The following is a 19,411-nucleotide window of genomic DNA, read 5'->3' on the forward strand; positions in this document are numbered from 1 at the left end:
TGTTGGTGTTCTCTCCCCCCCCCCCCCCCCCCCCTTCAAATACTGTACCATACTGAACCCTGATTATAATTTTTCCCTTGCATCTTTTTCTTTTAGAGTCCAAGGAACACCTTTTATTACTACCCACCCAATATTGATCCAAACCGTGGCATCTTTGCTCTGAGAATGGGGAAATACAAGGCCCACTTCTATACTCAGGGTGAGTATAGGCTTTTGTGCTTGTCATTTGCACATTGTATTATAAATCAATGGCTGTGATGTTGGTAGGCGGTGATTGTGCTTGCCAGCTGGTCACTGAGACACTTCTGGCAGCATTCCTTGACCATCAGCTGCTTATGACTTCTTGTGCTCATTCCATTCAAAATATTGGAAGCAGTTAGTAGATGGTTTTCAGAAAGTGGTTTACTACTATCTCCTGTTTTCTGAGCATTTTACCAGCATTCTGACACTTTTGCACTGTTTTTCAAGAAACTAAAAATGTTCTAGATGTTTAGTAACCATTTGAACAAAATGTCAGCGATTACTTCGTCTAAGAGTTTTTGGAATCATTTTGTGTGAACTAATCTAAGAATTAAAAATACATTCAAATTGAGCATTTTTGAGCCAGAACAATAAATTAATAAGTTAAATGAGTTCTAAATTCCCAGCATACACTATCCTGTTATAACATCAGATTCGTAATAGGAATACATACTATAGTTGTTTTTGATAATGTAATCAAAGCTTACTTGGTACAAAAAAAAACTTTTATGTAGTGAGTGCTGTCTTCCATCTGCCCATTGCTTTCAACAATTCCTGGATTCCCAGTGAGCTTTGTGTCCCTTTTTCCCTACTGCATGACGTGATGTCATCTCAATACTACATACCCCATCATGCATTGCTTCCTGCAAGCGATGTTACATTGGTGGAAGTTCAGATGTTGTAGTTCATGCAGCAGGCTCTCTGGGAGTGGTGACACAAAGTGCATAATCTCAGACCTGAGTGCAATTGTGTCAGTACATTGAGGAAGTACATCCTATGTGCATCTTCAATAAGTAAGTTTACAAACTTCTAGATTGATATGGTTATTAGGAGTGGGATAGAACTTATGGAAATTCAATATAGAAATACATATTTATTTTTAGTTTTTGAACATAGATACCCTTGTATGTGCTATTGGGTAGGACATGTAGTGTAGAGGTGGAACAGCAGCTTAAGGTTTTATAGCAAAAAGTAAGCAGCATGACCGGTTTCCGTAACATTTAGGCAAATTGAGTATAACTTATACCGTAATATGCATAATGCTAATGAAATTATATAAATAACATAGCGAGTGGTCTGGTCTGTTTCATGTCTGACACCACCTCTTAAGACCAAGAACTGACAGGTCACATGACCTCTGATCAGCCAGCTCTTGGTTTCTGCTCCCCCCTCTTTCTCCAGCATTGTCTGGAGCTACAGCCTGGGGAGGGGATGGGCGCTCCTGGCTCTGGCAGCCAGAGGGATCCATTCAGCATCCCTCTCGACTGCGGTGTGTCTCTGCCCTGTCAGCTAAGTACAAGCAATAGCCTGCTATTTTGGGATACAGGAGTAAAGCTAAGTTCATGTTTCTGACCATGCTTCATGTTACAGCCATATTTAGGGTGTGATGGTAAAAAAGATCACAAATGGAAGAAATCCAGAAGTTCTTTTTATTGTAGAATAACGTCACATGTATCAAATAGCCAGTGCTGGTGATCTTCATTACTATCATCCCTGCATTTGCACGGTGCCATCTGTGGACATCACTGCAAGCACCATTGCTATCCCATAGCATTAAAGGTCCTAAGTGCTGTATGGTGTGCAGGGGATATTTCTGCTGATTATTCATATTTAGGGTTAAAACATGAAACCTGGTAAGATCGCAGACACCCCCCAACTTGCTGAATTGCGGGGTTCTTCTCCCCGCAGGCTGCTGCTGTTGTTTGAAACCAGCCTTTGACAGGATCTGTGACTGAAGAAACTACAGAGTCCCATCAGCAACCGCAGCAGAGGGACTTTTAGTTTCAATGGAATACAGGTCCGATGACATCACCACACTTGTAGTCCATTGACACGTCCTCTTACAATTCTTTACTGGCTCATATGCAAAAAAAAATAAAATGCATATTTTCTTTTATGCAGAAGTGTGCATTTATTATTTTTCTGAAAAAGATGACATTATCTTTTTAAGCATTACAAAATGCACTGGTATGAAAAACATAGTTGGCATTTTAAAATGTTTACAAAAACAAAAATCTGGTGCTAGTAATGTCACTACCAAATTAGATCTAACTTTTGTGAATATTCCACACACACACACTACCTTATTTTATTTAAAGTAATTTTGTTGTTTTTAATGTGTTCCAAAAGGAGCATTTCATAGTGAGACAACTCCAGATCCAGACTGCCACATAACAGCACTGTTGACTGCACATAACCCACCTCTCCTGTTTGATCTTGATATGGATCCTGCAGAGAACTACAATTTGTTAAAGCCGTTCATTCCCAAGGACCTGGAACCTATTTTGGCAGAAATCCTGAGCGAGCGTGACAGATTCCATACGAATATGAATTATGCACCAAGTGAAACCAACAAAGGCAAGGATCCATCACTAAGGCCATGCTGTAACCCAGAATGCACTCCTAAACCAAGCTGCTGCCATTGCTAACTTTCAGATGGCCTTTAATAAAGATGCAGTGCCTTTTGAAAATAACCAACAAATCTACCTTTTATAAAAGAACTGTGCAGAATTTCCTTACTTTGCTTCCAGCATAAATTTCCTGCCTCCTGAGTCGTCTTTCTTTGTCTATTGTCTATATTCGTCTGTTTCTATATTTAAACAGATTTTCAAACAGTGTTGGTTAATTTCCTATTTCCCATCTTATCCTACTGGACTTACAGCCGCCAGCTGGCTCATTGTCTTCAAGCAAAAATCAAATACAAATCAGTGAAATTCAGGGCTTTTTAAAGGAAATGAGCAGAAAATGTGTTTGAGAAAAATCTTAATGTATAATCAATGTATGTCAGTCAAAATTTGTTAAACAATAAAATGTTATTTTGCTATTTCATGCAAATGCATAGGTGTGTATTTGTCAGTTTTTAAACCTGATACTGTAAGACTGCAAACTGTATGGCAAGATGCAATAAACTGGCTGCTGCTTTTAGTGATGTCTCTAAATTGCTACCGTCTTATACATTCTTTTTGAAAAAAACTCTTCCCCATCTCTTTCCAAATATAACTTCTTGATGGTATATCACAGGACACCACTGAGTTATGCAGCTGCCTTCAGGTGATTGAACACTGGCAAATCAAAGCTGTGAGCACAGCCCTATATAACCCATCCCACTGCCAGTCTGTCTAGTGTTCTTGGGTGGTAGATGCCTTCTCTTTCTGCTCCATATTCTCCTAGCAAGTTTTCCTTAAGCTGTTCACAGCCACTGCAGGACTTCTCAGCAGCCATCTGAAATGATTTTCTCCTCGGTTGTGTTTGGAGGGGGAGACCTACCTAGACACGAACAGGAAGAGGATGTGGGGAAAGCCTGTAATGTGTTTAGGGCACTGGATCCTTTGTGGAGGATTCTCTTTGGCACTTGCAGCACATGCAGTCATCTCAAGGTGCTATACAGGTCTAGGATCATGGTCCATCAAGGTGGAGCCATATCCTTAAACACCCCCTTTGAGGCCCACTGGGAGGGCAAAGATTGGATGAGGCATGTCCCCTTTAAATGACAGTGGCTTCCCTCTGAACACAGCCACACTAGGGTACACGTACTCCAGGACCAAGTCCCTGCAAGGCACCCAGTGTAACCGCCCCGGTCCTTGGAGTTTGTGGGCAGGACTGCTGCCCCCCTTTTTCAAAATTGGCTCCATTTTGGGCTTCTATAGGTGGGTATTTCTGCAACTGCACAGCCTCTGCAGTGTCTGGACATAAGGCACCTTCTTGCCTCTGCAGTTGTGAGAACCTGGGGTTAATTCTCAGAACAACGGCGAATTATAGATTTGGGAAAGTTTGGGAGGCAGGCTCTGGAGCCACACAGTCGAGAACAGGCTACATAGCCAAGCTGCTTCCAGCTCAGTGGACTCAGGCGCGGAAGAGGACCTGTCTTCTGACATCTCTACTAATCTCTAGGACACGATTTCTTGCCTTGCGGACATGGTGCATACTTGTTTACAGTTAGTGCCACCTGTGTTTGTTTTGTCCAAGGTCACGAGTCTGGGTTCTTTAAAAATGTCCAAACCTGGTAAAATCTTTCTTATATACTTGGTTTTACATCTGGTGTTTTTATGGTTACTGGGATCACCTTGAAAAATAGTTTACTCCTCCCATGCAGTTTGCTTAGCAATACTCTTTTGACGAGGGTTTCCTTAAACGCTGGTCTGCAGAGCTTCCATACTAAAATAGCCTGGAGCATATGCCTTTTGTTGACGTTGAATTGAAATCCATGGATATTTACATCAAGGCAGTCACGGGAAGTAAGAGCATCTTCCGCAGAACAATTAGTTCAAGCCTGCAGTAGATGGGGGTCACACTAAACTCAAAATCTATATTTACAGCAGAACTCCAGACAATTGTTCTTTTGTTTGTGGAGTGAGGAAGGGTTAGTATCTTTTTATTTAATTTATTGCAGTGTCCTTGTTGAGTTTTGCCCTCATGTCCTGCCCTGGTGAAATACAGTAGGAGAAGGAAGTATCACTAACAAGGAGGTGGGTCAGCAGCAAAAAACCTAAACTTTTCAGAATGGCGTAACTTTGCTGTCAGTCTGTTGAAATAATCTGCAAACATAAGGTGTGGAATAGTACATGTACAGCTACAGTAACACACCTAAATATGAATTATATGAACAGCTTTGTTATATAGTTTTTTACTTTTTTTTTTACATTCATATAATGTCAGTTGTCATAGTTCTGTGCTGAGTACCCTAATTAACCAAATCTGGCTTGTATCTACTGACAGCAAGCATGTAAGCTCCCTGCAGACGTTTATGCCCTTAAGGTTGTCAATGCTGAGGGACAGATCTACACTAGCTCTCCATTTGCGATACCAGGTGGCCACACTAGCTGGTGGAGAGGCTAAAAGAAAAAACAGGCAAGTCAACAAACTGGCGCACACGGCTGTTTTGCTATTTAATAGAAAAATATGACAAATTTCTCTGCTTAGCAGTAGCGAGTCCTATGGAAGTGTGCAGGCAGCAATACATAGTGAGCCTGAGCCACTGACCTGGAACAAACGTGTCAGAGATCAGCACTGGGACAGGTGACCTGCTATCTAGCCCCAGAGCCTACTTATTTTAAAATTATATATTTCTTTCACTACAGGTAACACACATGCATTGTTTGTAAGAAAGATGGATGTAATCTAGCTCAAAGAGGTTGATGGGGTAGCCACTGCAAAGGAAAAGAGAGTATGCATTCACTACAGCTTCCTGGACCCTCGGGAAAGCACCAGATGACACTGCTGTTTTGAAGTCAGATGATCAGCAATACAGGAGGCGATGTTTCCTTGATAAAATGGTGCAGAATTAGGTTTAAACTGCACGCGCAAATCACAGAAGCCAGAACCCTGCCAACATTACTAGATTTCAAGGATGTTGAATCTTGATTTCAAGTACAGTTTTGGTCTGAAGACTTTTCTTCTACCCAAACTGAACTTTTAATATTTTTACAGACCTGATGCTTTTTAATGAAGTCAGACATTTTATCAACTTGCGTACATAATGTCATATCTCATTAACCTTGGACTTTCTATACCTTTCGCATATGATTAGTTTGTGATAACATTTATGATAAATTCTATTTCAGGTAACTTACAGTTTCTTGTATCAGATCATAACTATTGATTACTGTTAGAACTTTTTTTTTTATTATTAAAGGAATGGTATTATGTAACTGCATTCAGAACAAGGTCAGATGGACGATGTAATGTGTCTTAGCACACTGATTTTTTTTAATTGAAGATCATTCTCAGGAGTTAAGTGTTGGTGGAAAAGAATGCCAGCTGAAGTACAAACTGAGTTGATGGTACATTTGTCAGAACTGTAGCATGCATTAGCAATGCCAGGTTACAGAGTAACTGCAGGTAACAATTGAATTGCTAATGCCATTTAGGAATCACTGCTAGTGCCAGATAGTCTAGTCAATATCCCGGAAAGTTGGAAAAAGAAGACTGATTGTTAGCGCACTCCTGGGGGGGGGGGTTTGGTGTGTCGTGGCCGATGGGCAGCTCCTTGCGTTATTAGTGTCTAACTGTGTAATACTGAACGGAAAGAAAGGGAGGGAAGGAGCGCAACTAACTGGCGCAGACTTTGTGATAAGATGAATGGGCACACGGGTGAACTCATCACGACATCACCAGGAGTTCATCACCTGTGTGCCCATCCATCTCATCACACGTGAGTGCCCATTTCTCATTCCCACCCACTTTCACCTGATTCACTGTTATTCCCTGGTCTATCCACCTCCACAAAGTCTGCGCTAGTTAGTTGTGCTCCTTCCCTCCCTTTCTTTCCGTTTAGTCAATATACCTTAATCTGAGATTTATGGAATACATTCCAGCTGTTTTAACCAAGCTTTAATATGTGTTTCTGGTTAGGGCTGCAGCCTCTTGTCACATTATTCTCTGCTTTAAAAGTTACCTTTCACACTGAGAGACAGCAAAAAGCCTTCAATGATCGTGGTTGCAATGCTTTGAAGACTCCAATGCAGAAAAAAATAATAAATGCACATTTATATTTATTTAATTTTTAAAGGTGGACTATGCCTTTAAGTTCTTGGGCAACAGCTTTTTTTTATTATTTATTTTTTTACAGAGGAGGGAGGTGTCTCCATTTTCTGTCATACTAGTTTCACATTTGATTGTCAGAGCACAATGAAAACCAGACAAGCAAAAGGTGCTAGGTAAAACATTTATTAAGAACAGTGTCCACAGGAGCAAGCCGAATCATAAACCGGAAGAAGCCAAAGTCAGGAGCCGGAGTGGGTAGTCATTCAAGCCAGGTCAGGAACACAGAGATCAGCGACGTCAGGAACAAGCCAGGAGCAGGAGCCAGGAAATCAGCGTTGTCAAGAACAAGCCAGGAGCAGGAGCCAGAGGGGAACATCAGCCAGGATCAGGTCATACACAGAATAAGGATAATAAGAGCAGCAGAAATGGACTAGCAGGAAGACAACGCAAGGGCAACTTTAGACTGGACTAAGTGGTTTATATATAGTGAGTGGGGTGACATCATCACTCAGAGACAAGAAACTCCCATCTGACTCTCTCAGATGATGCTCTCCTGTCTGGCCATAAGAGGGAGCCTGGGAGTAGTGAGCAACGTTCCAGAGTTTGCTTAGGCAGAGAAGGAAACACAGGTGAGTAAAATGGCAGCCAAGCCAGAATGCTGCAAACCAGTAAAGTCAGGGTAGAAACCTGACACTGATTAATTTTATATTGTATACTGAGTTCTTTGCACAACCCAGTGAGGTGTCAATGAGTGGTAAAACTTTGGACACGGGTAGCATAGGAGCATCTGGAGCTGTTGTGATCAGATGATCCACTTATAATAAGGAAATAGATCCCTGCCCAGTTTAGCGGTTCTTTTCTTTACAATGTAGAATTCAGCTTGCACACTAGTTGATTGGAATTTTACAGCAACTGTCAGGCACCCAAGCACAGGAATAGAATTTAGGATAATTGACCAGTTTAAGAGTAGGTGTAGTAAGTGGTTCATTTGCAAAGTTGTCTGGTAGATTTCCTCAGTCAGTATAGAGGCAGCAGATCCTCAAGCCTCAAGAACGTTTCCGGAGGAGCCTGACATCCAGTTTTTTCTCAGTGTTTTATTGTGGTCTAAGCTGCCTCTGATATGATATTGACTCCTTTAGAAAGTGATCATTTTCTTCATCATCATAGTTAGGTTCAGGTTTATGGTTATGCATTAGGTGTATTGGTTAGGTTTAGGTTGGGTTGGGTTAACGGTTATATGTAGTAGTGAAGTTAAAGCTGGGCTTTTATTCATGGTAATTTGATATTTAAGGTTCATTCCACTCAGACAGAATTAAAGTTATATATTTTACATAATTTAGTTAAAGAGCGAAAGTGCAAATTAGATTATAACTTCCTTCTTCCCTCAAAGAAGTGGAGGCTTTGATTTTTGATGAATGGTACAAAATTCTACTACAAAGTCTGACACAATTCCAAAAAGAGTTGCGTGTGTTCTGAAGCCAATTTGTGGCCTTGTTCTTAATCATGTCCTCGGAATTAGTATATTTTTGGGGAGATTTTTTTGTCCACACAAAACCACTTGATCCATAGCTTTGTTAAATGTAGTACAAATAATAAGGCTATGTACTGTGCAAACAGAACAGATTCTTAAGCCGTGCTGCTTTTCTGGTATTCCAATGCTGATCCCTGGGGTGGGACTTTAAAAGAGAACTATGGGGGTAACCTTTTTATCCCACAGTTCTTTTTACGGTCATAGGCGGACATATACTAACTTCCTCCTGTGACCCAAAGCTCATTATATAGCGAGCTATTGCCTGCTATATACTGAGAACGCTGCAGCTGGGGGAGATCCACTCAGCTGGCTATCTAGAGCCAGAGCCAGCTGTGCCCCCCCCCATCCGTTCCTCCAGTCAGCGCTGGAGGATCAGAGAGGGAAGAGGGGGGGATCTCTGCAGGGAGATGATCGGGAAGTGCGACGGTATGTGTTCGCTCACTTCCCGATCTAAAGAGTCGACGTGTGATGGTTTCAATGTCACACGTCGGCTCTAACTATCAGGATGAGTGTAAATCACTCACCTCATAGTTCTCCTTTAAGTGAATCTAAATTACACAGTTTTGATGGCCATGGATGCTACAGACAAAATTACACAGTGTTGGTGCCTATGATCCCTTTTTATTTTAATGCCACAAAGCACAGTGCAAAAGAACACTTCATAAAGTCTTCAGTCTAAAGTTTCTGGAATTAACTTAACAGAGCAACTCATGATCACTGATCTGTTGTGATGCTTGTGTCTATGATGCTAGCCTGAAGAAAGAAGTAATTTTTTATAAAGAATGGAAATCAAGTTTGACACAGTCTTGTAACTTATACATATAATCAAATGTTTGCGGGAATAATCCATGTCGAATGTTGTTAGTAGGGATGCACCGATACCAGTTTTTCAGTATCGAGTATGAGCTTTCGGTACTCGCCGATACCGAGTACTGATACCGGTGCTTCCGCTGGCATGGAGTCAGCTTCCCCGGCAATAAGGAAGCTGAGCAGCGGGTAATGACTCAATGTTTGGCCGGCGTGATTGTCCGGGAAACCGGCTTCCCATTCAATCAGCATCGAGACGGCTTCTTGGCCAATCAGGAAGCTGGGCGGCGAGTAATGACCCGCCTCCTGGCTTCCCGATTGGCCAGAAAGCCGACTCGATGCTGATTGGCTGGAAAGCCGGCTTCCCAGCCAATGACCATCAAGCAGCTGTTCAGCTGGTTCGATGCTGATTGGCCAGGAAGCTTGGAGGCAGGTCATTACTCGTAACCCGGCTTCCTGATTGCCCTGACCAGAAGTTCTGGTATCGGGGAAGGTATCAGTGCATTTGGTCGAGTACGAGTGCTCGCCCAAATACTTGTTATCAGCACCAATACTAGTATCGGTGCATCCCTAGTTGTTAGTGCTTAGATTGATTTGTAAAGTAAAGGAATAATATAGGAATATTGAACAGAAGCCAAGGTGTTTTAAAGTAGACCATGAGCAATTGTTAGTATTGTTGATGAGCCTTAATCAGCTTCTTTTCTCTTTTAAGATAAAATCCAGAGGTATGATTGATTCCCAATCAGTGGTAGAAAAATTCCTGCAGAAAGAAGAATATGACAAATTAGTAATAGGAACCAGCCTAGAACTTATTATACATATGAAAAAAATGGCTTAACCTCTACAGCCAATAAACTTTAGGAGTAACTGCGACCAGACTAGAAAAAAACAAATATTTACATATGCTTATCATGCCGTACATTATCCCACTCGGGATTATACTGTGCGTCACTTACCTTGTCTCTACGAGCCCCGCTGTGTCCTCCGGCCGATGCCGGCATCTGTCTTCCGGGTTCCTTCCCTTGCGAGTGCCCGCGTCGCAGAGGGGCGGAACCGGCGGGAAATTCAAAAGTAAAAAATACTGAGATAATCAGACCGCCAGGGAGGTTAAGAATCATTTTTCCATCTACAGTTATAATTAAATGTATTCAGCCTTATTGATAATTAGGTTTATTGGCAAAATTCACAGACTTTCAAAATAAATGTAAAACAATAATATCCCGCGCCAAATGCCTAGAGCTGCAACATTTGAAGGCTACCACCTATTACTACAGATAAATATAAATGAATAGTGTTGTGCTATAAAACAGTGTCTTCAATCTAGATTACAATTGAACAAGTTATATTGATACATCATCATCTGTTATACTGTGATTGTACACCGTGCTTTTCAATAATAGCATAAACCCTGCTAATCATACAAAATAATGACTTTCATTCAATAATTCAAAAAAATTTAAAAAGATACAATGTGCCGAATATATGTATATGTTATGAATATACTTATGTGTTAATATATGTTATGTATATATCAAAAAGTATATGTATATATAAAAAAAACATTCAATTCCAAGTAATGATAAATCAATGTCCAGTTTTTGTACTGGTTAGTGAATCCAATTCCCAGTGCTGTCACACAAAAGGTGATAATGAGTTGGGCTCTTATTTCTCCACCCGACAAAACCTCTCCACGCAGTGTCGCCTCTCATCTTGTAATTCTACCTCAAATGGGTCTACACCAGGGATCCCTTTATTCTTAAGGTACCCTTAAATGATATCCCTCTCCCGTGTGTGGGCTCAACCCTCTGTTACTGCACCTCGCTTCAGCTGCGGTAATCTCTCACCATTTCCGATGCACGCAAGCATATGAAAGCAAAACAAGAACCATAGTGCACTTCTTTTTGATCAAACTACTTTATTAGATCTACTTACATGGAGTCCAGAATAACAATGTGATTTTTAAACAGTGAAAATTAAACACGGCTCCTCACTTCCAAACCGCCACAGCTCCTGTTCACATCAAAGAGCGCATCAAATGACTCCACCCGACGTACGTTGCGTCCTTCCAGTCTTCATCAGGGGTTAGGTCATAATGACGCGGCATAGCATTAAGTATTCTCGTTGCCATAGTGACTGAAGCTGCTTCCCCCATCCATTTATTGCGTCAGAAACCGTTGCAACTAATATTCCAACTTTCCCCTTCAAATTTAGTTTATTGAGATTTTGGATATTCAGAATAGTTTTATGTGTTTAGAATCTATAGATATCTATATATCTTCTCTCTCCTAATACTGTCGGGTGTTCGGTCCATGACCGAGCGCCCGACTTTTCAGAGGGGGGGTGACACCTAAATGACTGTCAGTTATTTTGGTGTCACACGGGTGCGGGCCGCACCCCCCTTGTGATGCCACTGGCGTGCTCCTGACCTTAGGCTTAAGGGCAAATATGCTCTTAATAATGGGTGCGCGCGTATTAGATTCCGTGCACGCAAGCGCCAGCTCTCTATGCATGCTGTAATGCACGCACGTTCAGTGACGGCTGATCCACTGTAAAGTCAGTGTGAGTCCTGAATCCATTGCTGACTGCTCTCAGCTGTTTCCTTTTTCCTGTCTCCTGACCCTGCTGCTTGGCTTCCTGTGTTCTGACTCGGCTTCATCCCTGACTCTGCTTCTGATTACCGACTTGGCACTTCTACCCGGCTTGTGACCCCCAACTACTCTGTGTTTCTCGATTTGGCACCTTTATCCTTGCAAGTGTTTTGCTGTGAATGACCCTGGCCTTGGACCTCGACTACGTTCCTGATTCACCTGTGGCATCCACTGGTCACCGGACTCAAATTCAGAAGACGTGTTTACCAACGCAGCAGCACTCCTGCGTCCCTGAGTCCTCACTCCTCCTGTTATCATCTCCAGGGGCGTTGGACTAGTGGTGCAAGGGTAGCCCTCTGGTCAGCTCAGTCTCCACCCAGGTACGTGACACTATGGCAAGAAGGAGAATACTTAATGCTATAACGCCTCATTATGACCCAACCCCTGATGACGTCTGGAAGGACGCAACATACGTCGGGTGGAGTAATTTGAAAACAGGAGCTGTGGCGGTTTGGAAGTGAAGAGCCGTGATTAATCTTTACTGTTTAAATATCAAATTTTTACTCCATGTGAGTAGAGCTAATAAATTAGTTTGAGTTTTATAAAAAAAAAAAGAAGTGCACTATGGTTCTTGAGATTTCTGAAGCTGAAGTGAGGTGCAGTAACAGGGTTGAGCCCACACACGGGAGAGGAGATCATTTAAGGATACCCATACCTTGTAAGAATAAAGGGATCCCTGGTGTAGACCTATTTGAGGTCAAATTACAAGGTGAGAGGCGACACTGTGTGGAGGGGTATTGTCGGGTGGAGAAATAAGAGCCCAAATCATTATTACCTTTGGTGTGACAGCACTGGGAATTTGATTCACTAACCAGTACAAAAACTGGACATTCATTTATCATTACTTGGAAATTGAATTATTTGTTTGATATATACTAGGACATACTGTATATTCGGCTCATTGTATCTTTCATTTTTTTTGAATTATTGAATGAAAGTCATTATTTGTATGATTAACAGGGTTTATGCTATAATTGAAAAGCACGGTGTACAATCACAGTATAACAGATGATGTGGTTTTAAAAGGGTGTTACACTTTATATGTATAACTATAACTTGTTCAATTGCAATCTAGATTGAAGACACTGTTTTATAGTGCAACACAATTCATGTACTGTATTTGCTGGCATATAAGACTACTTTTATACCTAAAAGCATCCCCCTAAAATCGGGGGTCGTCTTATACGTGGGGTATACGATGTATACCTTTAGTTCGTTTGTGCCAAGCTGGCCCAAAACGAACATCCCTAATCTGTCAGCCCACTGGATGTGCAGTAATATTGTATGTACGGTAGCTTCGGCTACATACAGTAGCTGAGCCAATAACGGCGAGCGATGTACACAACCTCTGCCAATCCAAGCAGGCTTTGTATTCATGAATAGAATAAATTGCTTGCTGTGATATGGCTCAGCGCTTTATACTGTATGTAGCCAAAGCTACCCTACATACAGTATTACCGCACATCCATCCATGATGTTTTTAAATGGTGTTGCCACGGAAGTGGGGTAGTCTTATATGACGAGTATAGCCCAAAACCTATGTTTTAAGTGGAAAATTAGGGGGTCGTCTTATACACCGCCAAATACGGTATATTTAAAATGTATAGACTTTCAGCTTTTTTCAATAAACAAATCAAATAAAAGCAATTGAAATAGGTCAACACAATGAATTTTTCAAGTAGTTTCCCCAAATTCAACTAAAATGCAACTTTTTTATGTGTACTGTAATTATTCAACCCCTTGAACAGAATCCCTCACAAGAGCACACATCTGCAAAACAGGTGTTGGCTGCCATGTTTTTAAAACTGGTTCCTAGTTCAGTGAGATCTGTCCAGACCTGTATATCAGTATAATGTCAAAAACTAGGGATGCACAGATACAGTTCAGATACCAGTGCGTCTCACCGACTTCAGTACTGTACTCCATTCTCCGCTACTATTCTTGGTAGGTACTGTATTTACAAATTTACAGTACACTGTACTGTACATCACCAACACTACAGTACAGTACTGTACTAATGCAGTACAGTACTGTACACAGTTCCTTGCTTAACGACCAATTCGTTTAACGACCTAGTCGCAGGAACGGAACTCGGTCGTTGAGTGAGGAATAGCTGTGTGTGTAAATATGTATATATATATACACAAACACAATAGGCCCATAGCCATTGCTCCTTAAAAATGACAGCTGGCTCCTAACTTTTGAGATATTCTCTAGTCTAGTAGTTGGAAAGGTATCTGTAATTGTACGAAGTACGGTATTTGGTATCTGTAATTGTACGAAGTACGGTATTTGGTATCTGTGCATCCCTAATTGTAACTTTTTTTGGGGGTTAATATATTTTATTGTTTTGTTTAAACAAGAATACATTTATACATAAAACATTCATAAATATTAACTTCAAGTTATCTCTTAATTATCAATGATTATTTATGGAAGTTAACTCTTAATTATCAATGATTATTTATAACTCTTTATTTGTCTCTTCTTTTAATTATTACTATAACACCCGTTTTGTAACATTTGTATGATAAAAAGTACGTTATTTTATATATTTATGATAAAGAGTAAGTATAAAAAAGAGATTTGATATTCTACACAAATAAATCTGCCTCATGCGGGTCAAATGTATAAATGATTAGGATAGATAAAGGCCAAATGGAGCCCTAGTTAAGATAGCAGCTTTGCTTCCCCTCCTCCAATCCCTGACATTGATAAGGATTCGAATAGGCACAGAGAAGCCATCCCATTTGCATTGTTTGTTTTGGTATATGGCCTATCCCATTAGACACCCAATGTCTACAAGTACAGTGTCCTCTTGTTACAGGTAGGTGCATGGCTTTGACCAATTGTACTATCCTCTTGGTTTACTGCAGAAGCATGAATTTTGTACTTAGACCCCCTGGACATCTACCAGACCATAGGCTTCTACCTAAGTTGTTTTGCGGATAAAACAGCTGTCTCTAGTAGTGATGATACAAGATTGCAATGACTTAAAGTAGTAGCATCTGTTTACAAGACCTGATACATCACAATCACTGACATGTACAGTACTTCTACTATTATGGGTATAGATTTCACTAAGCCCTTTAATATTGCTTAGATAAATTGGCAACAATAAAATGTGGGTCAGAAACTGGAAAAATTGACTCTAAAATTCCACTGAAAGAAACACACACTGACACTGAGTTACAAGACTTTCTCTCGTGACCTAGTTCTTCATCCGGCTGCTTCTGTCATCTCTACTCTTCCCTTTGATACAGTTTGACTTTTCCTTACTGTACGGTCTCCACAGGGATTTGTGAGAAGATCTGTCTTGTTAGTTTGTCTCATCAGCCAATGAACCTGTGTTTTCTGCATTTACAGATGTCATGCTGTGTGTCAGAAGCTGTTGAGAGCAGTGCCTCATGAGGATGGCTATTTTTGATGGTATGATAGTCAGGGCTTCATAGTAAATACTGTCTACTTTGCTGTTGTATTACAATACTGTATATTTCTAAACATGATAAGTATTTAAAGGGTTTCTAAACCCTCAGCTTTTTTTGCCTATAGCTACCGCTTTAATAGCGGTTTAAACTTACCTGTATCTTCCCCGCGCTCCAATCCGAAAATGGGAAACTGCTCGGGCGACCGCAAAGGATCTTGGGGCGGGTGCATGCGCACTTCACATTTTCGGCCGGGACACGAGGAGAGACACAAGGTAAATATATGGACGCGTGCACCCGCATGCAGACACCGTGGGAGATGAAGAGTCAGCGCTGGATCGGACACTCGCTGCAGCACTGGAGAGAAGGCTGAAAACTACAGGAAAGAAGAAGATGATCGGATTAAGAGGCATTAAGATTAAGTGCTTTCATTAACGTGTTGAGGCAAAAACATTTTTGCCTTTAATGTCCCTTTAAGCAAAAGATCTGTAAGGATCAAAGCATGTGATTGTGTTAAGCTGCAACTGTGCAGAGACATTAAACTGTAAAGAAAATATGATTTTTACCACTGTAGTAAAAAAAATAAATGTAATATTGTAATATATACCGTCGTTTTTTTGCTTCGCAGCAGATTGGTAACCCTAACGCTAAGATTATGTGTATTACAAATCAGTAGGACATCTCATGTTTATGCACACATCACTGAGGTGTTGTAAGATGATGGGTTTTTTTTAATCAAAAAGCAGTTTACTGAACAAAAAAGCATCACAAGTAATAAACGATCAAACATATCACATAGCATGAAGTGTTTGCACAGAGAGATGAGAAGAGATGAGTAATTATCACACTAACCAAAAAGAGAGACATACCGCTGATATTGTAAGATAATGTTTGTGAAAGGAATGCACGGATACCAAGTGCTGTCATGTGACAGTTTTTCTAAAACAATACAGACTAATGATTTCAGGACAGTGGTGGAGCGCCAGAGTCACAGATGCAACCGCTGCAACACTGGTAGTTCTCGTGAAAATGCCAAGTATCGGCATTGGTATGTGTGCATCACTAGTTACAATACTATTGTTCAGAGTCTTTACCAAAACTAGTCAGATAGTGCTTCCTACTATCACTTATTATCATCCTCATAACATCTGGTGCTCTTTGTCTCCAGTAACTTTTGGCCAAAAATTGCTATTTAAATTTGTCCTGCTGCTGGAATATTTTCCACTGCTGAATCCTCTGTGGTGGTTTCATTCTGTTATTAAAACCCCCACATGTTTGCTTTGTCGCTAGCAACTGTGGGCTTAAAATTGTTCTTTAAAGTTGACCTTTTGCTGACCTACTTTACACTACTGTATCCTCCTGAAGTTTCTTTTTTCTTTTTTTAAAGCCCCTACTGGTGCTCTTTATTTTTAGGAATGTGGGGCTTTGAATTGCTATTTAAAATTGTCCTTCTGCTGGCCTATTTTCCACTGCTGTATCATCTGTGGCCTCTTGCAACCTAATGAGTTTTACAGAAACTCCCTGGACCCCTTTTGTAATGCATGTAACTAGTGTAAAAATTATTTATTTATTACAGTTATTTATAGAGCACCGAGAATTTACGCAGCGCTTTGCATGACATTCACATCAGTCCCTGCCCTCTAGGAACTTACAATCTAAGGTCCCTATCTCACATGTATACAGTGCCTACTGTATTTAGACAGGAGCAAATTAACCTTCCAGCATGTCTTTGGAGTGTGGGAGGAAACCGGAGTACAAGGATGAAACCCCCGCAAGCACAGGGAGAACATGCAAACTCTTTGCAGATAGTGTCCTGACCGAGATTTAAACCAGGGAACCTTAGCGCTGCAAGGCAGAAGTGCTAACTACAATGCCACTATGCTGCCAAAATAAATAAATATAAAGTTTAATCCCATTGATTATAAAATAAAGTGACAATACATATTTATTTTTAAAAAAGGGAGAGAGGGTTTTATCATGCGGCTTAATGGGCAACATTGAAAATACGCAGCTCCTTTAAATAACATGCTTGCAGATTGTATGTGCTGCTACACAACAGTAAGATTTAATCCTTTAACCAGTTGACATCCGCGGTGTTAAACCCCCTTCCCATCCAGGCCATTTTTCAGTATTCAGCGCTGCGGTACTTTGACTGACATTAAAAAAAAGTGATAAAGACAGTATAGGGTTACCTTTAAGTTTCCACCGTAACCCATATCCAGGCAGGCAGCCTGGGTGCCCAGAAAAGGAAAGGAACAGTAGCATGCCATACCCTTCCTGTACCATACCAGGCCACATGCCTTTTAACATTGGGAAAAAAAATGAAATGCTGAGTGAATTTTTAAAGCAGAGAACTGATCAATTTCCCCATGTTAATAACAAAGCCGACTATAATACTATAAGCCGCAGAGTTGCTCTGTTTTCACAGAGGAGATTTTGACAGTACTCAGGAGAAATAAAGCAGTCCACTGGTTGCAATGCACTGGTATTCTTTATGCAAAACTATTACTTAGGAATTAGAGTGTTTATGTTATCCGGTATTCAGTGCTTGTACACGAACCCCCCCCCCATAATTCAAACTGTAAATAGATTTACAAAATAGTGGGAATGATTGAGGTGCATTCAGCTTGTATGTTGACAAAGGATTCATGTAAATCATGAAATGTAATATTGAATTTGTATTCAGTTACAACGCCCTGGTAACCTTACACAAAATATATCTGTTCTGAGATTTGAAAGATCCTCTGGTTGCTTAGATTAGCACAGCCATTCTTACATTGTGGGACATGATACTGTGTTTATTGATGAGTGAGATTATTGGTGCTATTCTGGAAAGATACTGCTGCCCGGAGTTTAACCACTTGAAGACCGCGGTGTTTCACCCCCTTCCTGGCCAGGCACTTTTTTTAGACAACTTTATTGCTAAAACATAGGGGATTAAGACATCCCCTATGTAATAGCCAGTTCACCAAACAGGTCCTCTTTATGGAGACATCAGGGGTCTCCAAGACCTCTGATGTCACCTAGGGACCCCCACAGAAGCTGATGAAGCAGAGATCTGCTTCATCAGCTTCTCTCCGGTGTTCTGCACCGGCGAGTGACACTGAATGCAGGAAGTGATGTATATTACATCACTTCCTGCATTCGGGGACAGGAAGAGAAATCAAAGGGAAATCGAGTAATGATCTCCCTTTGATCTGCTGTTAGAGCGTCGCCGTGCCGGTCCCAGCCGCAACGGCCACATCGGATCACGGACCGGCAGCGGCGACGAGGAGACGGCGGGACAGAGGTACTGGGAGATTCAGAGATGATTTGAGGATCTACAGCCGAGTGATACACAAATAAGATACATTATTGTTAATAGTTAAGGTGCTTGAATACATATATAAGGGGTACTAAAGGCTGGGCATGTTTTTTAAACTTTAATGCATTCTCTGTATTAAGGTAAAACATGCCCAGCACCTTTCCAAGTTCTCCTGTCCCCCACACTTACCTCTTTTCAATTATCACATATGCTGGGTCTTTGAAGTCTTTACCAGTCCCTGAACTTCCTGGTTGTAGGGGAGGCACTGAGGGCAGAGGAGCAATTGGCTCATTCTCAGATAGCAAGCAATTGAGCTGCAAGTTTAAAAATGACTTGCTAAACTCTTGCAGACTTGCCAAGCTTCATAATTTTGTTGCACAATTACAGCAAGTCTGCATTGCAAGTCTCCAGACCAGCGAGGTTGCAGAGCTCTTGCTAAGACCTGCAGGACTCTTGCTAAGACCTGCAGGACTCTTGCTGTAGACTTGCCAAGCAAATTTGCTACAAATTCAAAAAGTGTCAACTAGAACTTGTGCTGCAAGTGTTCTGCAAGTCTACAACTTGCCAGGAATGTGTGCAGCAAGTTAACAAAATTAAAATTTCACCCTGACACAAGTTTGTGGCAAGTTATCCTTGCTATCTGGGTTCTGCCATCAGCCAATCTATTGGGAAGAGATGAGAGGCATAGCTTCTGCACGCTGTGTGTGTCTATGGATGCACACAGCTAAGTGCAGGCACAGCCGGGATCGAGCACACACAGGTGTCTCCGCAGCAGCCAGCTAGATGAAGGAGATACCCGCAAAGGGGGGATAGAGAGCAATTTGGGGACAAGTTAAAGAACAAGCAGTTTAAAAAAGAACACCGGTAAGTGTGGACCTTATTATAAAATTTTAAAAAACCAACGAAGGTTTATTTCAGTTTAAGTCCTGAGTTTAGTGTTACTTTCATTTTTTTTTTTATGCTGAAAAGTTCA

The 19,411-nt window shown here is 41.1% G+C and overlaps 1 protein-coding gene across 1 annotated transcript in view; it reads left to right on the top strand.

The window, feature by feature from the left end:
- Nucleotides 1-2,705, top strand: part of ARSA (arylsulfatase A) — a 22,393-nt gene extending 19,688 nt beyond the window's left edge. Inside the window, exons 7-8 of the mRNA XM_018564415.1 lie at nt 97-199; nt 2,371-2,705. Of these exons, the coding sequence (XP_018419917.1) occupies nt 97-199; nt 2,371-2,669 (402 nt within the window). The 3' untranslated portion in view covers nt 2,670-2,705. The remainder of the gene's footprint in view (nt 1-96; nt 200-2,370) is intronic.
- The last annotated feature ends 16,706 nt before the right edge of the window (nt 2,706-19,411 follow it).

Source organism: Nanorana parkeri, unplaced genomic scaffold (assembly GCF_000935625.1).
Source record: "Nanorana parkeri isolate BGI_ZX_2015 unplaced genomic scaffold, ASM93562v1 scaffold749, whole genome shotgun sequence".
In the NCBI taxonomy this organism is placed as follows: domain Eukaryota; kingdom Metazoa; phylum Chordata; class Amphibia; order Anura; family Dicroglossidae; genus Nanorana; species Nanorana parkeri.